Source organism: Urtica dioica, chromosome 7 (assembly GCF_054948205.1).
Source record: "Urtica dioica subsp. dioica isolate 48M chromosome 7, U.dioica_male_clone48M_v1_H2, whole genome shotgun sequence".
Taxonomy (NCBI): Eukaryota; Viridiplantae; Streptophyta; class Magnoliopsida; order Rosales; family Urticaceae; genus Urtica; species Urtica dioica.
The window spans coordinates 19,161,749-19,185,419 of NC_142762.1; the positions used below are offsets into that span (position 1 = coordinate 19,161,749).

Below are 23,671 nucleotides of genomic sequence, written 5' to 3' on the forward strand. Positions count from 1 at the left end.
TTATGATATAAAAGATAAATAAATGCATCATTTTTGCAACTTTCAAATCATTAGTTTCAAATTAAGTTATTATGTTATAAACTATAAAAGATGATTAATATTATTATTTGGTTTGAAGATTCAAACATTTTTCTCTTCAAGAATGATCTTTAAAAGTTAATAAAATTCATAAAAACACTTTTTTACGTAAAGCAATATATGACTTTTTTAAGTTTGACGTAAAAACTAATGTATTTGTTTTAGTTAACATTTAAAAAAACAAATTTGAAGTAGTGCGACACTACATACATAAATGAATGATTAGAGCAAGGTAGAGAAAAGAAAACAGTAGCTGTGTTTCAATCATTTAAGCAACAGTGAAGATTCAAACATTTTTTTTCTTTTCAAGAATAATTGTTAAAAGTTTATCAAATTAAAAGACACGCTCTTTATGTAAAGCAATATATGAATTTTTTAAGTTTGACGTAAAAACTAATGTATTTGTTTTCGTTAACATTAAAAAACAAATTGGAAGTAGTGCAACACTACATACATAAATGAATTATTAAAGAAAGCTAGAGAAAAGAAAACAATAACTACGTGTCAAACATTTGAGCAACCATGAAGATTCAAACATTTTTCTCTTTTCAAGAATAATTTTTAAAAGTTTATCAAATTAATAAACGCATTCCTTATGTAAAACGTATATGAGCATTTCAAGTTTGATATAAAATATAATGTATTTGTTTTAGTTAACATTAAAAAAAATGGAAGCAGAGTAACACAACATACATTAACGAATGATTATAGGCAAGCAAAAAAAACAAAACAAAACAGTAGCCACGTGTCAATCATTTGAGCAACCATGAAGAATCCAAAATCATCGATGTGCATCATCCAAAGAATCCATATCCTATCATTCTAGGGGGTAATTGCGTCGCTATAACCGAAACTTGCTCGTTGGCATCTTCATATCGACGATGGTCATTTTATGTCTAGTTATTTGTTAATTGTTATCTAGTTAACACATACGATTAAAAAAAATTGGTTAATTTTTTTCCTATATTGGGTTTTTGATTACTTTCCTTCGTTTGTTTGATCATAGAGCTTTATGATAGAAATTATGAATAACATATTACGACATTGATTATTAATAGGTTGGATCTATCACTAATCGCACTTGGAGATATGGCTAGTATGATGAAGGATAGAACTAGCTAATAAATGACTGCAAATTATGGAAGCCCTAAAAATTATGAATAACTAGTATATTTGTTTAGCTAACTTAATAATAATATTATTTTTTAATAAGTTATGAAAGAGTTGTAGGTCTTGCAAAAAAAAAAAAGTGTCAGCGTCAACTATAATGAGTGTTGAAGCTTTTCATAAAATAGTAAATAGGTATGCATAATTCCTACTCAACATAGATTTATATATGAAATAAAAATTATTAATAGTGATTATTGTATTAACTTTTCTACGGGCACCTTATGAATTGAGAGACAAATTATTGATGGCATTAAAACAACTTTAGTCCTTCAAAAAGATTCTGATTTTACTTGTGTTCAACAATCTTTGCAAGCAGTCGCTTGCTTTTATTTTAAGGTTTTAAAATATATCGAGGTTACCTTTTTATAGTTTGATATTCATGTTGAAATATTATAAAAATATTTTAAATATATTATCCGTTGAAGATGGCAAGAGATTCAAACATTTTTCTCTTCAAAAATGATTTTTAAAAGTTTATCAAATTAATAAACACATGTCTTTATGTAAAGCAATATATGTGTTTTTCAAGTTTGATGTAAAATATAATGTATTTGTGTTAGTTAACATTAAAAAAAAATTGGAAGCAGTGCAACACAACGTACATAAATGAATGATTAGACAAGCTAAAGAAAAGAAAACAATAACCACATGTCAATAATTTGAGCAACCACGTGTCGCTTAATTAGAAAGAGTCAAAATATGTTAACTACTTATTATATACAAAAAATTGGTTAGCCAACCTTTCGTTAATTTTCTGTAAATAGCCAGCTTGCTTACGTGACAGCTTCTTCATTGAAATTTTTTTACACGTTTACCCTTATTAACTAAGCTGATTGAATTAAGATTTTAAAAAAAAAATTTGAAAATTTTCGATTTGGAAAGAGTTTTTAACGTGTATTTCAGGATTTTATTGACGTGAGATATGCGTTGACTTTAGCTAAGATTTTTTTTTAACTTGAATCTTTCTGATTTGGAAAGAGTTTTTAATGTGTATTTCAAGATTTTATGGACGTGAGATATGCTTTGACTTTAGCTAAGTTTGTTTCTATTTTCGTAGCTATTAATTATGGAATAAAATCAGTAAATATATTCTTTTATTTACTGAATATTATTTTATTCAAAACAGCGAATCATCCTCGATGAAACAATTGGTATTAACTGTAAATATGCTTTATATTTACAATGCATTTACGATGAAACAATTGGTATTAATTGTAAATCAATGTTGTATTTATAATACTGGATAAGAATTCACCAGAACCAAAAATCTCAGCAAATTCACAATCACTGAAACAAATCTCATACACTCAAAACCACCAGCAATTCCGAAGAAGAAGAAGAAGAAGAAGAAGAGAGAAAAAAAAATGAAGGATCATCATAATACAAGAAATCATGTAATCCCAATTCTTCATTAATAAAATATTTGGGTTCTTCTTTCCCAATTCTTCATCAATACACATATTTTCCTTTATGCAAAAGAAAAAAGAAAAAACAATTAATGGCTATTTAGATCTCTGGTCGAACATGGCCACGGCAGAGAACACCATGGCCGACATCACGGTGTGGACAAAGTCAACGAGCCTCACTCTGTACCGCCCAATTTCTCCTCTATTAAACGAATCTTTTCTTCTTCTGTCATCTTCATTCTTCTCGATGCCTCCCCGGAGAAGAAAGAAGATGACAAAAGAAGTAAAGATTCGTGGTGCTCCTGTCGGCGAGGAAGCATCTCGGTGAATTTGTGGTGCGTGTGTTGTGAATAGAATTTGTGGTGCGTGATGTTTAATTACGTTTTTTAATGATGGTCACTTGATTTGTGTCTTGATTTGTGCCAAAAATTATGACCTAATTTTTTATTTCCATTTTAGTTATGGGCAGAAAGTAATGAGCGGAAATTTGACACTGAGGCCGGTTTGGTCTTTTTACCTATTGTAAATTGATGGGTGTGGCTATTTACTGAAAATTAACAAATGGTTAGCTAAATTTGAATCCCCTATAACAAAAATAGCTATACACCTATATAACCCTATTATATATATAATGAATTTAATGACATGTTGTGCCCCTCAAGAATATTGTTCCTGGTGCGTATGTTAATGCACTTAGCTAGATTTATGCATGCTTAATCATCCTATAAACAAACAAACAAAAGTATCCAACAATATATATCAATAGAGTATTAAAGAGCTAAATACTTAATTATAAACTTTTATTGTGAAATAATTAAGTACTTCCACAAAGCTTCATTTATGATGAGGGCATGATGAACAAATGAAATCAACATACTAGAAAGTCGTTGGAGAGTTATTGTTGATGTCGATTTCGGGATCTCAACAATCACAAATACTTATTTAGGATGTATTTATTTTAATATATAGTAGGTCTCAGAATGACTTCGTATAAAAAACAAACAATATTTAATTTGAAAGAAATATAATGCGAAATGTGAAAAGAATAACTTTATAAATATCAGGCGTTACAAGGGACGAGGTGTTGAACTCAAATAGGCAAGCTCAAAAGTAGAATGAGAGAATTTGAATAAATGTAGAATGTAAAACGAGAGCTCGTGTGTGAAAATGTATACAAAGGTTACAATTTATATGCGAAGAAAGAATTGTCTCCAGAACACGTTTTGATCAGCTCGTCATCACCATGTCGCAGATTGGTCGAGTCTCAGATCCGGTCTTCTCGGCGGCATTGCAGTTAACCATGACTTCGATCATTGGCCGGGTCAAAATAGGCGGACTGGATCACATCTTCGCGGACTGGGCTTGGGTTCTCTCCTTATGTCGAACTGGATCTTTATTGGGCCTTTGATCGAACAGGCCCAATAAATAATATAAACATGATTTTTTTTTACACCCCCACAATTAGCCCCCAAATATTTCCAAAATACTTTGAATATTTTGAAAATATTTCTCACGATCCGAACTGTCTCGAAATATGGGAGGGAATTTGATCAATCTTTTTGACACGTGGCTTCGTGTGACGACTCGCTCTTCGTCAGTGATCAATACGTGGCGCGTCCTAGTCGCATCAAAGCGTCGAAGTCGAGGAATCGCGGGTGTTTGTTGATATTCTTGCAGATATCAAGAATATTTTATTTAATTTTGTCAAGTAATCATGAGAACCCTAAGTTTAGATGTCGACCTCAGGAGTTCGTCCGTCGGAATCCAATCTTTTAGGAAACGAGGACATTTTTATGCCATCTGCAATAAAATTCATAGAACTGAGGGGAGTTCGTGAGAAATACCAGATAGCTCCTGAGATTCCAATCCTTCTTCCCTCTTCCGGAGCCACAGCCGACACAATCATAGATGGTTTCTGCTGTATTTATGAAATTTGGTCAGAGAAGTGTGGGTTAATGTTTCCGATTCACCCCCTTATTTTGACTTCGTCGAAGCCCTAGGACTTACCCTTCCTCAAATGTGCCCAAATTTCGTAAGGATGGTACAAGGTCTGTTAGTTGTGGCCCAAGAACGAAAAGTCGAGCTCACTCTGATGGATTTAGTCCGTCTTTGTGTTGTCAAGGCGAATTCAAAATACGATCCGAAGTGTTTCTACCTTTCGAAGGATGCGGACAGGGGAGTGATCTCGGGCCTTCCTTCGAAGGACAAGTATTGGGGAAGGCGATACTTTTATTTCGCCGTCAATGAGTACTCCCTCGGGAGCCGAGCTCATTCTTTCTTGTCGAAGTGGGCAAGCTCGCCGAGTATGCCTAGATTATTGTTATAATTATTTTTTTATGCGTGTTATTTTTTTTTTTTTTTGGTCTTTCAAATAGTTAACAAAATATGTTAAAAATTTCATTTATTTTTGTTTTGTTTTTCAGGGAAGATCAAGGCACCACCTCCAGGAGATGAGTTCGCCGATAAACTTTCAAGGTTGCAGGAGGTTTGTGGAGAGTGGTCGAAATTCACTCCGTATCGGTTCATCTTAGCCAAACTTTGGCCACCGCTTCCGACTATTTTAGAAGAGTTTGAAGAGGGTTAGTTTGACAGAAATCGAGTTCGTCTTCTTCCCCTTTTTATATGAATATTTTTTTACTAAGTCTTTTTAGACGTAAGAGATAACATGAACACTCCAGTAAGTGCTCATGACGCTAGGCGGAGCAAGAAGGGAGGCACGACTTTGACCTCGACTCCGGCGCCAAAGTGCCAAAGGCACCTACTGAAGAATCTGACGTCGAAGTGACGAGAGTCAGGCTGCTTTCTTCGATCCCGGTCGTTCTAGTGGACTCGGCGGAGTGCCCGAAGTGGCGAAGGCCGGAGGAAAATTGTTTCGGGGAGGGCCCTCAAGTTTGCTGACCTCGTGACCGAAGGGGAGCGCACCGCTGAGCGCGTTGAGGTCGCGGCGGCGCCGAAGAAGAGAAAGGCATCAGTGGGTCGGATTCCGGTGGAGAGAAGAAGAAGAGGGACCAAGTCCAAGAGATTGGCGAAGAGGCGGAAAAGGAGCCTGTCACCGAAGTCCCCGCGGCCAAGGTGGTTCGAGCCGACAAGGGGAAAAGAGTTGCTGAGGGGAGCAGGACGTCGTCGAGGTCGCGGAGTGGCGGCCGTGCTGACTCCGCCCCATCTTCGTCTCGGAAGAAGAGACACGTCATCAATCTTCACCACGCATAGGACCACATGCTGTGCAATGACACCTACTCTTCGGCGGGGTTCCTCCACCAGCTGGCGTTCCCTGACATGACACTCCCGAAGGTACCTGAGCTCGCTGAGGCGGACTGGTACAGAATGATGGCTTCGGCCATCATAGGGGTAAGCATATCTTTTTGTATAATTTTTCCTTTTATTTTATTTTTGAATAGTCGAACTGATTTCTTAGGGATATATTACAACTCTATCGAGCTGTTATACTTAGTAAAAATTTCGGTTAGGAAATTTTTCAAGAAATCGAGCTGACATGCTTAGTTAGAATTAGAATTTTATAGTGGTCGAATTGACATTATTTTTTTTATTTCAGTTGTCGATCCAGCTGAACCGAGGTGTTTTTCGTTATGAAAAACACATCCTCGATGCTAAGGCCGAGCGGGAGCAGCTGGCCGAGGTGCAGAAGGGGACAGAGTCCCTCCATGCCAAGATCAAGTCAATGAACGAGAAGTTCACAACGCTTCAAGAAGATCTCCTCACCAAAGATGCACTTCTACAGAGGGTGAAGAAGAGGAATGAAGAACTCTATGGCGAGACCCATTTCTTGTCTGTCGATCTCAACGACAAAAAGGAGAATATTAAGAAATTAGGGGCTTTTGCTGATGACTTGAAGAGGCAAAATGAGGGACTCGAGGCCTCGCTGGCTGCTCGGGACGCCGAGCTGAAAGACGCTCTCGAGGAGCTCGCCAGGACCAAGAGGACGGACAAAGCTAATCGAGACCGGGCTGCTTAGGCACCGAAGAAGGTGACTTCGCTGCGATACAGGGAGCACATACTCAAGTACCGTGTCATAAGGAGAAAATGGATGAGGCTATCCTCATCCTCAAAAAACTTGAGCACTGCAGGGAGAACAAGAAACTGATCTCGGAGGCCCTTAAGGCGAGATCTCGGACTGGGCCGGCGAAATTAAAGATATAGAGGATGACATCGCTCAGTACGAGGCCGACTACGCGGCCATCGCTATCCCCGAGGTCGAGGAAGTTCCCTTCACTCCTTACTCGGACCGATCTCCCGTCGACCTCTCCGTGATCGAAGTCGAGCCAGTTGTCATCGACGAACATGGCTCTATGCTCAGCCAGACTGATGAGGTCCTCAAACTAATGAAACCGTGGCGGCGTTCACTCTGACTCCTGAGCGAGGAAACGTCGAGGTCGAGCCTCCAGTCCAAGTATAGATTCCGTCTGCTTCGTTATTTTCAATTTTATCAGTGTTTTTGTTTTGAACAATTTTAATTATTTGGGGCCCGTATGTTTTGGGCGAAGTATTTTTTATTTTGTGACATTTAGGGGGCTTCCATACCCATCTTTTATTTTTATCTAAACTTTGTTTATGTTTATGTCATGCTTTTGACTTATTTATCAATTTTGCGAAGTCTTTTAGGTTAGTAAACCATTATGTATGCGTGAATGAATTTTTTTTATAGATTTTTACTAAGTCATTCAAGTCGCCCAATCGATCTTGAAAGTTACCCTTAGTATTTTTAAGTCGAATTTTAACAACTTAAACTTGTAAAATCTGCTAAGTCTTTCAGATCGTCGAGAGCCAAAAAGTTCCCTTAAGATTTTAGGCTGAAGTTTTATAGAGATATTTTCTCGTGAAATTTGCTGTCTTTTAGATCATCGGAGATCTAAAATGTTTCTCTCATGTCGAAGTCAGTGAGTGACTAAATAGAAAAATCGTCTAACTCCCACGTGTGATTAAGTCAAATTTTCTCTTTCATTGTTTGAGGAATTTTGTTACTTTCACCCTTCTCAAAAAGAAAATAATTATTCCGACTCACTCGTTGAATTAAAATGTGAGCAAAAGATATGGCCCACAACAATGTTCTAATTCATTCGGAGAAATATATTTAAAAAAACGGTGTCAATCCATCTCAAAGATTACAAAGCACACGAAGCTATGTTAGAAGCGTGAAAATTCAAATAGAGAGATTATATATAAGTCCCTCTAATATGTTTTTCTCATGGTTGTTTTGATATTAATAGTCATACCATAGTCAACATAAAATAGATTAATAACTTGGGTCAAATTGTTTCATAAAATTGTAAAAGTTAGTAACTCTCCTACAGGGCCAGCCCGACATATATCGGTCCTTAAGAAAAATCTAAAAACGGGACCTTATAAAATAACATCAATAATGATATAGCAAATTGATAAATAAAATAAAATAAAAAGTATAACCCTTAGTCATTATTTTTAAAAAATATTAAAATAATACATAGCCTTCATAAAATACAAAATAAAATATATTATTATCATCTCCATACTCGCTCAGTTTTTCATATTTTGTTCACCTATGTTGGTTACTAAATCGTTTTTTAATTAATTGTTCAAGATTTAATTTTTGAAAGTTAGCCAAATCTTCTTCTTCTTCTTCTTAATAACCCGAAAAATATTTGCTAGTGGTCATAATTTTTCTGTTCTAAAAAGCAAATAAACAAAAAAAAGGTAAAATATAAATATAAATATACATCAAACTCAAATCTCACCTTACAACTATAAGATTCCATGAAAATAATAAATTTTTCAAAACTTGCTTTCAATATTATTAGAGCTTGAATGAGATAAAAAAAAATGAGAAAACTATCATTGTATAGTATGACTAAGATTATGGCTGATTATAAAACTCTATTTGGCATGTGTGAATGACGGCTAAAAACATTGAAATTCTAATTATGGGCTTACTCATTACAAGCATATTCATTTGTTTCTCCTAATATTTTGTTAAATTAATACAAAAATCTAGACTTTTTTTTAATACCAAAATTTGAGGCCTAAATTATAGTTTAATTTTTCTCCATAATAAATGGGCCCTAAGCGATTTCTTACTTGACTTACTTTACTAGCTAGCCCTGCTCTCGTATTGTCACATGACTCATTTTATGTTTTATGAGATACTTAATGAATAATCAATAAATTTCTAACAGATCATAAACGGAAGATAAAATTGGTATCATAAATAAAAGAGTTAATATCGACAAAAATATTTAATATTTTTCAAAATCATTACTTATATATTTAATTTTGTTTCGGCGGCAAAAATACATAATTTTATATTTTAGTTGCGCCGTAAGTACATAGGCCAGTAAGTAGGATGGAAAAACACGCGAAAACCTCATATTTAATGAAAAAGTTAATATTTTTTTCTTAAAACTAATTAAATATTATTTATATAATATAAAAAAATTTAAAAGAAAAAAAACTTTATCCTCGTTAGTGTACAAAAATCCTTAATTTTTCTTAAAATTAAATAGTAATTAATTATATCATTTTAGTATTATTTTTAGTATTATATGATGTTTAATTAGTTTTTAGACAAGTTACTAAAAAATGTGTTATAAGATTATATAATTAATGTTTAATTAGTTTTAAGATTATAATTAATATATTTTGAATATTAATGAGGAAATATATTTGTTTTTTTTTATTTTTTGTATTATTAAATTATATAATTTATGTTTAATTAATTTTAAGATAAAAAATTTCATTTTTCAATAAATATAATGTTGTGACGTGATTTTTCATCCAACTTAACAGCTTAATACTTACGGTGCAACTAAAACATAATATTAGGTATATATGCCGCCAAAAAAAAAATAGATATGTAAATATGATTATCAAATGCCAAACACGTTAGTTATTTCTATTAAATTAACTATTTTAATAGGTGGAGTTACCTCTAAAGTTGGATGTGGCTTATCAAATGTCAAGCATGTGATTTGTCTAATATTATTAGAAATAATTTTGATGACTATTTGTTTGAGCTCTAAAAGATGGAATTTTTTTTTAAACAACGGATTTGAAATGCTAATTTCTCTTCCGTTTCTAAAATTAATTTTAAGTTATGATAGTCGATTCTAAATAAATTATTCTGTAATACGGAAATACTATTTTAATCTCATACATTCTATAGATACGTTTACTTAGGCTGCCTAAGTTAGGCATATGCTGCTGGAGTAATACGAAACAATTTCAGCTTGAGAAATCGGTAAAATATGAAGATTATGATTCAAAAATAATATGCTTAGACCAATATTTTAAGAGTAGATGAGTAGAAGATAATCCAAAGATCCATTTGTAAGTAATGATAAGTATAATAAATATCAAGTCTCAAAGCAGCAATCCGTTGTAGTCTAGTTGGTTAGGATATTCGGCTCTCACCCGAAAGACCCGGGTTCAAGTCCCGGCAACGGAATTAATTGTCATTTTAGTACAATTTTAAACACCAGAAATGATTATAATCTTAAAATTTCCATTTTTTTCCAGGTTTAGCTATTGAATTACAATTAAAATATTTTGCACGTGCGTAGCACGTGCCACCAAACCTAGTATATATATATATATATATATATATATATATATATATCATTCCTGGTGTTTAAAATTGTACTAAAATGACAATTAATTCCGTGCCGGGACTTGAACCCGGGTCTTTCGGGTGAGAGCCGAATATCCTAACCAATATCATTTCTGGTGTTTAACAATATCAACAGAAGGGTATAAAAAAACATAACCAACCAATTGACCACTTTATGGTGTGATCTTGTTACAGAGTAGCCAAAATAAGGTGATATAAAAAAAAAAAAACACAACCAGCTGATCACTATATATTACAATGTGATCTTGTAGTTGGTTACAGTAGCCAAAATAAATATACAGTGCTTAGTATTTAAGTTACAAGCAAAATAAAGACATTATTTTTATTATACACTACGATAGGGAAGTAAGAAGAAGTATCGAACGATGGCTCTACACCAAGCACATCACAAAGAGATTGTACAACATATTTAAACTGTGTGGTGCTTTGATATTCTGATTTTGTAATTTTTACTTGTATATGAGTATTCTGTTTTGCTGCTCAATGTCGCTATTTTACGTAAATTTTTAACACTTCCCTGAAAAAAAGGATTGTATAAATAAACAGTTAAAATGTATTTCTATTTATATGTTTTTTTATCACAATAGGTAGAAGTACTTACTTCAATTGTATTTTGCATTAGTTGCTGTGCAGAGCAATTTAGGACATGTTCAGCATTCTCGGCAAAAAGAGTAGCTAATAAACTTCCCGAGGAGTCATGTAGTTCAGCTTCTATACGACATCTATAGACAACAATTGTTCAGGCAAATCCAAGATTAAGACGACCATCATTTCGGGAAGGATAAAATTTTGTTTAATTACTCATCAGTAATAAGTGTTCACTGAAACTTTAGAGCGATTGAAGAAATGAGAATAATTTTATACTTGAGAAAAAATAAATAATGACAAACAGAACATAATACTTGCATGTTCATGCTTTGTTGAAAGCTCAACAACTCAGAGAACAGCCAAATTTCCCTTTCATGGTGGTAACAATAAAAGTATAGTACTTTCACAATGTATTGTATATAATCAATTCAACTCTAATGCCATGAAAAAAGTACTTCCACAATAATCAACTCAAATCAAATGCCATGAAAAAAAAACTGGTTTTACAAAAGCTTAATATGCTCGGAAAAGTTGAAAAGTCAACCATATGATGAACTACCAATCTACCACCTTTCTAATAATCCCCCAAAAATAAAGTTATTTTTTAAAACCTGTATGTCCAAAAAATCAAAAATGAAAAGCCAGATAACCAATAACCAAAGAACGCCTCATGATAGTCAAGAAATTGATGTGTAGAAAGAGAAAGAGCAAGTCGTCAACGCAAGTACAAAAGAATTATATGGGTCTGATTTTCTATGTTCTACTTCTATATTTTAGTTAGTCTTTAAAGTGAAAATTATTTACCTAGGTATAGGTTTGTAGACGACTGACAGTGCGAGCAAGTGGATATGTGATCACATTCACCGTCCGATGATTTGTGACATTGAGAACAGGCTGTGTACCAAAATCCTTGCCGCAGGTTTATAACTGAAATTGATGCTTTAATCCAAAACTTGTTTTCCTGAAAAATATTTAAATTTGATTAATAATGTATTCAATATGATAAAAGATTTGGATGATGAAGATAATTAAAGGAATAGATAATATTAGAAAATTACAGTCTCTGGCATATTTGGTATGTCATTGATCAAAATAATTTGATCTATATTTGGAACCATGGCTTGAGTTGATGAGATGATGTACTCTCAATATCTAAATTTTGAAGCATGGCTTTGTTCTCCATAACCCTATGGTATTTAAGTTCGAGAATGTTAGCATTTAAATTAAATTTTAAATGTTGTGTAAATGTGAAATAGGCACTAACCATGATTGAAGTTCCTTGGCAGAATCAGTTTCAGGATTGATCAAGAAAATACTGCTTGGTTTTGATGATAGAGACATACCTGTAATTTTTTTTTGTTAAAATGTGGATAGTTTAAAAAAAACATGTAACTAAATTAATTGAAACATGGATTACAAAAAGTACCGTTGAAGCGAGTTACTTTCAAATGTAACGCCACGATGATCGGGTACGATGAAATTATATCAGCAATCATTGTGCATTCATTTTCAACGAATTTCTCCCACATAGTAAGCAGAATTGGTTTTAATCTATTTAATTTAGTCATCATGGTAAAAATGATTAGATAACGAAGTTGATTTACTACATATTGAGTATAAGAATTAAAAAAAAAATCGTCCTTACTGTTGATCAGTCAGTATTAACTCCTGGATTTGGGTTGATCCACTTTGCGGGTATTTGCTTGATATCTCTAATACCAATAACTACTCCCATGGTGTTCACTATATGAAAGTTATCTTAATAACATTAGTGGTAACTGAATAAAATAGACAAAAAAAAAAACATCGAATAACTTACCAAGACTCTCAGAACCTAAATGACAAGGAAGATCAGCAAATTTGACCAAGTTGTATGTGTAAGGATCAGTGGTTTCAGGATCAATGACAGCATCTTCGATCATTGTCATTTCGTTGATCATCCATTCAAAGTTGTTATCTACAACTTGATATTGAGGTTTAACGACTCTGACATCGGCATTGGATACGTGATAATAGTGGAGTGGCTTCAAAGTGTCTTCAAATAACTCAATGTCATGGTTTAAGATAGAAGCTTGGATTTTTGTACCCTATGTTAAAAAAAAAGCATCTTAAGGTGGGGAAAAATATTATTAGCTAAAAATATCAAACCTCTGTGTCGATGAGCAAAAGCTTTTGGTATCTCGCTGAACTACTGCGTGCTTTCCTCGGAATGCTTTTTTCAGCCACAAATATTTTTGAGGTCCAGTTCTTTGTGGCCTTATCAATATCCTTGATGTTCTTGACATGTTTGGACATAGATCTGCATTTTTTCCTTTTTAACGTCATTTATGTGAAAAGAAAATTAATTATGAATGGTGACATCTAATAATGCAGAAACATGTTGTACATTTGAATATATAGATATTAGAAACATGTTATACATTTAAATATAATCTTTGTGCAAACCTGAGAATACAAGAGAGATGTATTATTTAATTACTAAATTATATAAAAAAAAAAACAACAGAACTTTGGTTTCACTCTTATAAAGGATATTAAATAGGAATAATTGACAAATTAGGAATATTATTATTACTGTTAATTAATAAAATGAATATAGTAAGATTGAAATATGCAAACTATGTTGACATGGTGTAATATAATGATGAATTTATAAATGAATCTAAACAGCATGATATAATATTTCAGAGTAAATAGAATGCGTAAGTACACTATTTGATTCTATTTTTTAATCTCTCAAGTTTCTATATAACTCCAACGATTCTTTATAGTTTAAATATAAGTTTAATAAAATATGGAGAGACAATTTATCGATGGGTTGCGTTATCTGCAAGTTTCCAAATCGTAGAAATATTGCTAGAAGACCATAAAAAAGATATAACGTGATACGTGAGTTATATATATATAATGAGATATTGCCTGAATAAAGCAGCCATTAATAATAATAATAATTATTATTATAGTATAGCCATTAATTTTCATGACAATCCTAAAGCCCTTTATACTATTAGACTCACTGATGAAATCGAGCTACACCTTTTTTTATAGAAAAATAGCTTGTTCATCAAATATATTCGACAATGAATTGATTAGCTTCATTTAATTGAAGATATGTGTTCTAGTTCATGAAGTATCCAATCACTCATGGGTTTGATCTTATATTATAATTTAGAACATAAAAGTGAACTTCAACGACGGATCAATGCTATTCGAGTACTCGTTATCTTCCACGTTTTACCCAAAACAAAATAACACAACCATTCACACTGAGCTCTCTTATGTTCATGAAATTTTCAGTTTAACATTCCTAAAGTGCTACTAAAAAAGAAACGACGGGTAGGAAAAGTAAAAGTCGAAACGACGAGCAGACAAATATGCAAAACCATTAAAGCTTATAAAACAAATGATTCAACTCATTTTTAGAATTAATGATTCCTGTAACTATGCAAGATTCACAAGAACAAAAATTCAAACAAGTTGATTACAAAAATGAAATAACTTTTTTCTTGTGTTGCAGTTTCTTTGGGCTCCATTCTGATAAAAAGGAATTCAAACGGAGTTAGAGATTGAGTGAGTGAGAACAAAAATTCAAACAAATTGATTAAGAAAATGAAATACCTTTTTTCTTGTGTTGTACTTTCTTTGAACTCTATTCTAATAAAAAGAAATTCTAACGGGGTTTAAGAAATAGTGAGCGAGGGATAGGTTCTACAACATATGTGAGCTACTATAATCATTACAATTGAAACGTGGCTTCACTAAATGAATCGTTATCTATAGTTCAAACTTAAGCAGAAGGTAAGCCCAGGTTTTGCTGTTTAAATTTGATTCGTTCAAAAGTAGATTTTTTTCACTGCAAGTATGAGGTGGCTAGTAAACAGATTTGGTGAATATGAATGATTATCACATCAAAAGTAGATTTTATTCACTGCAAGTATGAGGTGGCTAGTGGAGTTGATAATATTTTATTTCTTTGTTACGTTTATGCAAGTATGTTTGAGAAAATGAATTTTATTAAATAGGGTAAAATTAGTAGATTTTACGATTTAGAACATAAGAAGAAGACAAAAATCGGTACATGACTAAAGTGTTAACGTTTCGTAGACTAAATGATAACTTTTTTGAACAAATGCCAAATAACAAGATTTCAAATATAAGATTGAAAAAAAAGTTATTTACCATTCTTGATCATAAAATTATGAAGCCATGAATTACACGTGCTTCTGCTCTGTTTGAAAAACGTATAAGCTTCTGGGAAACAGCAAAGGGAAGCTCTTGAGAAGGCATCTCTGCTCTCCGTACCAAATCAGAAGCAATATCAGTTATGCTAGAAAAGGAAGTAAACTTGTAAATATTTTCTATTTTAAATCTCATTTGATTACAAGAAAAAGAACAAAGTCACACGAACCAATCGTTAGGAGCAACTTCCATGGCGAGTTTGAAGTATTTTAAGGCTCGGTCTTTGTGGCGACGGAGATCCTAAACCAGCTTGGCGTATTGTGTCCCTAGCTCGGTATCTTCTGGGTCCGCTGACGAAACACGGGAATAGTATTCCTCGGCTCCATAAAGGTCGCCCTTTGACTGTCATCGAAGATCAAAGCTACTCCTTTCATTAAAATATATCCTCTTTATACATAGTGAATAAGATCTAGTCTTTTTTCTTAAAAAAAAAAAAGTAATTAAGTCTCTCAGATTGGTTACTGTAATTGCTTATTCATTATGCAAAGAAACATCCTATGAAACCTGACCTACATATCATTATATTTTCAGCGTCACTCTAAAAAATACATCTTTATCTTCTCTCTAAAAATATTAAAAAATAAAAATAAAATGAAAATAAAAACAGAACTTACCTGTAAAATCTGAGCGTAGTTCCTGAGAAACAAGGGATGAAATAGGCATTGTTCGACATGTTCTTGTAATCCTCTTCGGAATCAGTCTCTTCATCCAAATTTGGGATATTAGACTCGTCAAACCCAATCTCAAATTCTAGAGGCTCAGATTGTATTGTTGGAAGAGGTCGGTAGAGGATTTTTATTGTATTTTGACCGACAAGGGAATGGGTATGATTTTAAACAATAGTTGGAGATAATTTTATACCCATGAAAAGTATCTATAATATACAGAGAGATCAATGATATTAATGAGTATTAAATCGTTTAATTCCAAAACTTCACTAATTCTCCAAGAGTTGAGTATTTATTCTCGGAAATTGGTAAATAATTGAATGCATTCGTAATCAGGAAAAAACATTATTATTTGTCTTTATTGCTTATTTTGTTTAATGTGAAATTGGTGAAAATTTAAATGGGAACTGTTCAATTCCGAGAGTGATTCACCAAGATTTTAGCATTTATTCTCGGAAATTGGTAAATAATTGAATGCATTCGTAATCAGGAAAAAACATTATTATTTGTCTTTATTGCTTATTTTGTTTAATGTGAAATTGATGAAAATTTAAATGGGAACTGTTCAATTCCGAGAGTGATTCACCAAGATTTTAGCATTTATTCTCGGAAATTGTAAGTAATTGAATATACCTATAATTAGTGGAGGAAATTATAATCAACATTTAATACGTAATATTGTGAATTTTAAACGTAGTTTGAATATACATGTCATTAAATGTTTTTATGGCCTCTTTTAATTACTTGTTTCACAATTCAAGAGGATATTTGATTGCTTTTAGGTATATCGGGAATTAATATTTTTATGTACGCATGTATTCAGACACAATTTACGAAGGCATTCCTCGGCTTCTGTTAATTACTTGTTTCACATGTCATTCAAAAATACCATAATTATTTATGTACATGTAGGTGTTGCGTACATATCATGTTGTTAATGACAAGATTTCATTATATACTATATTTTTTGTGATTTTTGGTATTTTTTCTGGTAATTATTGACAGTGTTATGTTTTATTAGAATTTTAATATTTTTACTTGATGTTGCTCTTGATAGTGCAACGTATAATTGTCCATGTGAAAATACAGGTTCTGGAAGATATATCCCGACAAAATCTAAAGTTTGTCCTTGAGCTTTATTAATTGTCATCGCAAAACTCAATCAAACAGGAAATTGTGTCCCTTTAAATGGAAATGAGTATTTATTGTTTTCAACAGGGATAAATGGAATCCTTGGTAGTAACACTTTTTTTTTTGTATAGTAGCCATTACTGATCTCAGCATCAATAATATTTGGATGAAATTTTTTACAAATAAGACGTGTTCCATTACAAAGTCCCTCAGATGGATTTAAATTTCGTAATAAGATAATAGGACAATTGATTTTCAAAATTAATTCATGAGGAGGAATTCCATTTGGAGTTAAAGAATTTAAAAAATCTTCCTGAAAACCCTGAATATTTGTATCTATAGTCTCATCGAAACTGTAATATTTAACACAATTACCAGGAAATTGTTCAATCAATAAATTATTTATGTGATCAACATCATTATTTTTAGGAGTTAAGATCGCTCTATTTACCATTCCCTGTAAATTATATGGGTAGTTAAAAATATTTGGAAATACAGTGTTTAGTAAGTTAGGAATTGATGTAATATCATTTTCATATGGTAAAAGAAATTTTCGTGGTATTTTAATATTGTCATTTTCATCAATTTCTTTTGTACCATTTCCAATTTGTAATAAGAAGTTTGAAAATTCAGGATCATTGCTAGCTCTCATGTTTTGAGTGAGCTGAATTTTTTGAAATTTTGACCATAAATAAGATGTTGGTAAACTTGCATTTATGATATCTTCTTTTTTCCCTCGAGGAATAACTGGTAGAACTTGACGAAAATCTCCTCCAAGTACAACGACTTTACCACCAAAAGTCAACCTAGAACTTGTGACATCTTGTAACATAATATCTAATTCTTCTACTGCATTTTTGTTTATCATGGGTGCTTCATCCCATATAATTATTTTTGCTATTTGTAATAAATGAGCTAAACCCGATTGTTTACTGATATTGCATGTAGCATTATCTTCTATATTTAGTGGTAATTTAAAGCGAGAATGAGCTGTACGACCACCAGGTAGTATAGATGCCGCTACTCCAGATGAAGCAGTTGCTAAAGCTATGAATTTTTTGGATCTAATAGTAGAAAGTATAGTACGATACAAAAAAGTATTACCTGTCCCTCCCGGGCCATCTATGAAAAATGCAGCTGGTTCATTTGAAAATACTTTTTGAAGTATTAAATCGTAAAAAAAATTTTGTTACAAATTTAATTTTGACACCGAGCTCATATCTTCCTCTGATACACCTATATTTAGCTCTTCGTTTATTTCTTTCATAAATACTTCCGCCTCGGACATAACAATTTTATAATTGACTAAATGGTAGTTATTAATATCCTTTCCCATTTATTCTAATAAATAGTTAACGTTCTCAAGGGCTTTATTGGTTGCAACAATATGATTTTGATTCATTCGTAAAAAAATCTTCTATCATTGGATTTACATATGTCTCCCACAAGTCTCGTGGATTATTTGGTTCACAAAATGCTAATAACGTTGCAAATAATTGTCGTAAAGAGCTGGGTAACTGATACGTGCATGCCTCTGCCAAACATAAATTTAAATAATTATCATATTTTAATAGTCCATACAAAAGTGCAGATTCACGAAATGACGATACTTCTATATTACCAAACGTTTTCAAATTTTTAAAAGAAAATGATCCTTTTATATGATTTAATAATATGCGTAAATAATATCGTTCTCCTTCAGCAGGATTTGCTGTTACAATTCTTCCAATTACATTACCTTTTTTTCTAGCTACCCATTTTTTATCTTGATTGTTCCATATATAGTATTGAGGAAACTCTTTATACAGTAATGTTCTAGCTTTTAGATCAATTTGATTCATTTTAAAATACTCAGTCAACATAGATCGTGTTGGAAAATCGGTATCTTTAAGTTGATTAAGATTATCGTATTTTCTAAATGTAACAAGTTGTTTATTTTCAAGATGTAATTGAAGTGTTATTACAGATGGATAAATTTCATTTAAAATGAAACTAAAAATTCTCCAAGTTGCTTGTTGTGGACAAATCCATCTTGCTAGTTGAAAATTTGTAATTTCGTCTTGCATAATATTATTATTGTCATCGGTATGTGTTGAGTTTATGTGCATGGCTATTCGATCATGTCCTTTATAAATGTATTTATACATATATTTGACCGCTTTGACTGTTGAGCATATTTCTACATTCATATGACAATCAAATTTTGCTAGCAAGTAAGAATTATATGGGACAACCCATCGATTATTTAAATAACAACCTCTAACTCGAACTTGAATATTATTATTTCGTCGTTTATATTTTGGGTATTCATTTTCTCCAATGTATGTTTTTGAAATATATGGTTTAGGATAATGATCTTTACATGAGCCATTTTTCATACATACATTTTTTGAATTCAAGTCACCACAAGGACCGTGCATCATATGTTTAACAACCATTCTATGCAGATGTTCATGTTCTTGTATGTGTGGTAACTCTGCTGAAACATATTTATCAAAAATGTCAGGATTGAGGAGTTTGGCTGTTGATTTTAAAATGATGAGAAAATGAGCATGTGGAAGACCTCTTTTTTGGAATTCTATAACATAAACATACGCAGCTACGGGTCCAAATATTTTGTTTTTCAAAATTTCATACTTCAAATCTTCTAATTTTGCTTTAAATATACGAGATACCAAATCTGGTCGATTTTGAGCGGATTCATATGATTGCAATTCTTGTTCAATTTCAAGCCATTTTGGATTACAAGTAAATGTTAAGAAAATATCTGGTTTCCCATATTGTTGTACTAATGTCATTGCATCCATATATCTTTTACGCATGTCTCTTGGACTACCGATGAAAGAAGCTGGTAACACAATTCTTTTTCCAATTTGAGAACCTCTGGTTTCTCCATTCTCAACGCTATCTATGATTCCCTGATACAAATCGGCCCTAATTTCGCCTTGTGTATTTCGTAAATAATCTAATCTTTGAGTCTCAATTTTGACATACATATCTACAACATATTGCTGGAAGAGACGACCAGAATGTACTAATATAGATTTATCATTATCACGTAGTTGTAGTTTATAACAATAATATTCGCGACATGTAACTGCATTCGTTTTCTTCCTTGTTAACACTGTCAAAGAAAATATAAAACAGATATTGGAATATAATAAAAAAATATTTAGGAAATAATATGTAAAGCGAAATAAGATGAAGGTGGGTTGCTTACATTTTTTTTCCCTTTGAATTAAATCAATGGCAGCTTCAATCTGATGTGGATAAAATGGGTCTTGATTTTGACATACGCCAAACCGATGTTTATTGTCTACTTTTAAAATACCTTTGTGCCATCCTAAATCTCCGGAAGGAAATAACAAAGGATATTGTAAAGGATCATAACATCCGAAATAATATTTTATTCTTTGAGGTTTATTAGAATGCAAATACACAATTATATCGTGACAGTTAGCATCGGTTGAGATTTGATCATGTAACCATATACCAGCTACTTGTGAGATCGTAGGAGTATTATACACTCGTTGGTCTAATTCTGGAATTGATTTTATACAGATGTTAAAGTTTTGAAGATTAGGTATATCTTTAAGGTAACGAAAAAATGAAGCATATGGATTAATTTTTAGAATATCAAGTAAGATCGCAGTAATATTTGGATTTAATTTTGGAGAGGCGTCAATTCTGGTTTGTATCTCATTGTCCGTATCATAAAAATAAAGTTGAAGATTTGCTGGGGTATCATTTGTTGGTAACAAATCATTTAAGTAATGATAAATCTTACATTGAATACGAAAAGTATATACACCTTTATTTTTTTTACATAATTCTTTATCAAATTTCGCACCAAGTGAAGTAAAAGAAAAAGTGTTATTATATGATCGTATATATTTTTGAAATTCGATGGCCGTAGAAGATGATGAGGTATATAATTCGTATAAAGTTGGAGGAATTACATTTGATGTAAGTATTACTTTTCCATCAGAGCAACAAAACGTTTTGCTTTAGTGTGAAAATTTTTTCGCTGTACAATATTGACAATTCGTTGGTAATTTCAACATAGAAGGTATTTTAGGTATTTCTAGAACATGGAGATCCTTCTGATTTGCTTCTTTAGGTAGCTGTTTTCTACTTGGCCTTGATGATTCTCCTGACATTATGGAAAAGAATTAGTTCATAAGAAAAAAAAAATTATTTGAAGCAAAAAAAGTAATAAATTTTTACCTAATTCAAATATACTTGGAGACGTTAAATTGGTCCTTAAATTATCTGTGATTTTATTTCCTATACGCTTCTCTATGTGAGATCGTTTTTTTGCTTTGACTTTCCGCCATTGTTGTCTTTGCAATTCTTTTTGGTATTCGGACATACTTCGTCTTCTTAACATATATTGTTGTCGTTGTTTATATGCTTTTTCATCTAACATATTTTTCTTCACATCGTGCAAATCATTCATATCGTCTTTTTTGGATTTCATTTTAAAAACCTGATAAGATATTAAAACGTATTTATATTGAACAGTAATTAACCAAAAAAATACAGTACTTTTTTTTTAAGAAATAATATCCTTGGTATAGTTTGATACTTGTGCCTTGTGTCTTACTTATAATGACCTAAAAGTTGTTATCTCTTTGTGAATCCTTAAATAAAATCAAGCGCTACAAATTTCACAAAGAAACAGGAATAAATATATTAGTTTGGTTAATTAATTATCCCACTTTCACAGCACCACTAAACAAAATTATATGAAACAAACATATTATAAAAAACTTCAACTCTCCAAGTTTTAGCTAATTAATATACAAACCTATTATACGTAGAAGGACGGATTGAGGATTTTGAAACTTGCTTGAACTCTAGTGTAACCTTTTGACATCGACCACACCTGAAAATCCCATGACAATGTATGATCAGTTACATGAAAATGTAATTTCACATATATAGTCAATGAGTATTAACTATCAATCATAACGAATTCATTGTTACAGTAGTAATTGTACAAGCATAGAGAATACAAAAAGTTATCGAAATTCAAGTAATGAAGAAATGTATCAAAGAGTGTACATATATGTATAAAAAAAAAAGCCTGCTTTCAATTCAATCTCACAGAGCCATTCTGCTCAATCAGTAATGCAATGTTGAAGAGTCAACCTTAACTTGGCTTCATCTTCTTACAGACGATAGTGAAGGGCAGGGAAAGAGATTATTCCTTCGGTAGATAGCCTAAGAAAAACTCCAAATAAATATTTTTCAGAAATCTTCTATTCAACACTTTTAACACTCTTAAGTTCTAACATGCTTTTATGTTCTAAAGCAAAATCGAAAAAAAAAATCCACAAACCTTTGAAGCGATGAAACGCTTGTAGTTGCTGATACTTCTCGCTGAATTCTCAACGAAACCAACACGACCAGTGGTCTGAAACTAAGAAAATGACGAGAAGGCAAGAAGAAGAAGAAGATAAACAGGAAAACGAGTCAAGTTTCAACAAGAGAAAAGCATAAACAATTCAACGATCGACGATTCAGAAATGTAGATATATATTCAATAATCGATGATTTAGACATGGATAATCACATGAGCAGACGAAATCAATCCGAACAAACTCGTCCTGACAAAACCCGTGCTTTTGCCTGGAAGTACCAACCGAGCCATTAAAAGCTTAAATCCACGACTGACCAAAAAAAATTACAATCTCAAACCCTAATTCCTCAATTCCAATCCGGGTAAGAGATTTTCACCTTGTTTTTGTGGAATTGAACTCTCCGACGCTCTCTCTCTCGTTCACCGGCGGTCGTTCTCGATCGCCGAGTCGCAGCGACCGTTCTTCTCAGCCACAGCGCGGGCGATGGGTCGGTGATTTCGTGGTAGCGCGAGGAAGAAGAAGAAGGTAGGAGATGGAAGAGATGATTGATGATGATGGTGGAGTTATTTTTGTGGATTGTTGTTGTTGTTGACCGACTATTATTATTCGTTTTTTTTTTCCTGTTCTTTCTTTCCAGGAGAAGTCGAAACTGTTGTTGTTGATGGTTTTTTTTTTCCCTGTTCTTTCTTTTATTTGGTCTCCAGGAAATTACGCCACTTCTTTTTTATAATACTTTTTGTTGTGCTATAAGACAAAATACAGAGGACCTATATATACACGTATAAGATAATATATTTTAAGATTCATATAGGTTGGACTTAAAAAAAAAGTATGGCCAATTTTTCTTGATTTTTTTTTTTCTGGGGGATAATATTTTTTCTGCTTGCGAATATTGGGCCCAGCGATTTTGAAACTGGTCAAAAACCAATAACTGGTTGTCCTGGTCTGTGGCGATTGTACTCCTTCAGAGTCTGATAATATTCGGACTGTCGAATTACACGATGAATCACTAACGCGTGGTTCGCACTTCGCACTCCACGTGGCCCACAACAAATAACGAAGAAGTAAACTAAAACCTACTTTTATTATTTCTAAAATATGTAACCAATAATAAAGAAATGAAAAAGTAAGAGAGAGGAGCCTTAAACGCAGAACAATCAGACGCTTGGCACAATTCCCCATAGAGTTAAAGCAGGCATGTTGAGGTATATATATATATATATATATATATATATATACTAGATAGTAACACGTGGTTAATAAGGATTTACTTAAAAAATATAATTTAAAATTAATCAAAGTTACTTAATTAACATATTTTAAATACTTAGTCTCATATTCATAAATAAATAAATAAATAAAGTAAATGTTTCCCATAGTTTTTCAATAAACACACGCAATCACAAA

At 32.3% G+C, this 23,671-nt stretch overlaps 1 protein-coding gene, 1 long non-coding RNA gene and 1 other non-coding gene across 14 annotated transcripts; 1 reads left to right on the forward strand and 2 right to left on the reverse strand.

The window, feature by feature from the left end:
• Nucleotides 1-10,016: 10,016 nt before the first annotated feature.
• On the forward strand, nucleotides 10,017-10,089 carry TRNAE-CUC (transfer RNA glutamic acid (anticodon CUC)). Its single transcript has one exon. It is a non-coding gene; the product is annotated as a tRNA-Glu (tRNA).
• A 317-nt stretch (nucleotides 10,090-10,406) lies between these two features.
• LOC149390319 (replication protein A 70 kDa DNA-binding subunit B-like) lies at nucleotides 10,407-15,957 on the reverse strand. Of its 9 annotated transcripts, none has more exons than XM_089620206.1 (13): nucleotides 15,714-15,954; nucleotides 15,269-15,441; nucleotides 15,040-15,149; nucleotides 14,359-14,394; nucleotides 13,009-13,159; nucleotides 12,680-12,947; nucleotides 12,506-12,603; nucleotides 12,303-12,411; nucleotides 12,125-12,203; nucleotides 11,919-12,047; nucleotides 11,665-11,821; nucleotides 10,874-10,994; nucleotides 10,407-10,789 (listed from the first exon to the last, which is right to left on the reverse strand). In XM_089620206.1, the coding sequence occupies exons 4-7, from the start codon at nucleotides 14,391-14,393 to the stop codon at nucleotides 12,512-12,514; spliced, it is 546 nt and encodes a 181-aa protein (XP_089476332.1). In that variant the 5' UTR covers nucleotide 14,394; nucleotides 15,040-15,149; nucleotides 15,269-15,441; nucleotides 15,714-15,954; the 3' UTR covers nucleotides 10,407-10,789; nucleotides 10,874-10,994; nucleotides 11,665-11,821; nucleotides 11,919-12,047; nucleotides 12,125-12,203; nucleotides 12,303-12,411; nucleotides 12,506-12,511. The 9 variants fall into 9 exon arrangements, with proteins under 9 accessions (XP_089476332.1, XP_089476326.1, XP_089476328.1 ...); XM_089620200.1 differs by having other exon boundaries at nucleotides 12,287-12,411; XM_089620202.1 differs by having other exon boundaries at nucleotides 12,287-12,411; nucleotides 15,269-15,460.
• A 4,896-nt stretch (nucleotides 15,958-20,853) lies between these two features.
• LOC149390320 (uncharacterized) lies at nucleotides 20,854-23,030 on the reverse strand. Of its 4 annotated transcripts, none has more exons than XR_016300177.1 (7): nucleotides 22,641-23,030; nucleotides 22,243-22,323; nucleotides 22,053-22,124; nucleotides 21,709-21,786; nucleotides 21,505-21,559; nucleotides 21,126-21,387; nucleotides 20,854-21,051 (listed from the first exon to the last, which is right to left on the reverse strand). It is a non-coding gene; the product is annotated as an uncharacterized LOC149390320 (long non-coding RNA). The 4 variants fall into 4 exon arrangements; XR_016300175.1 differs by having other exon boundaries at nucleotides 21,487-21,559; XR_016300176.1 differs by lacking the exon at nucleotides 21,126-21,387 and having other exon boundaries at nucleotides 21,487-21,559.
• Between the last annotated feature and the right edge of the window lie 641 nt (nucleotides 23,031-23,671).

Excerpts from the sequence above, each read along its gene's own strand:
- LOC149390319 (XM_089620207.1), bottom strand. The coding sequence starts at position 14,393 with ATGGAGCCCAAAGAAACTGCAACACAAGAAAAAAG. Across the intron at positions 12,948-13,008 it reads TTTTGCTCATCGACACAGAG|GGTACAAAAATCCAAGCTTC; the intron begins GTTTGATATTTT and ends TTTTTAACATAG. Across the intron at positions 12,604-12,679 it reads TTTAGGTTCTGAGAGTCTTG|TGAACACCATGGGAGTAGTT; the intron begins GTAAGTTATTCG and ends ACTTTCATATAG.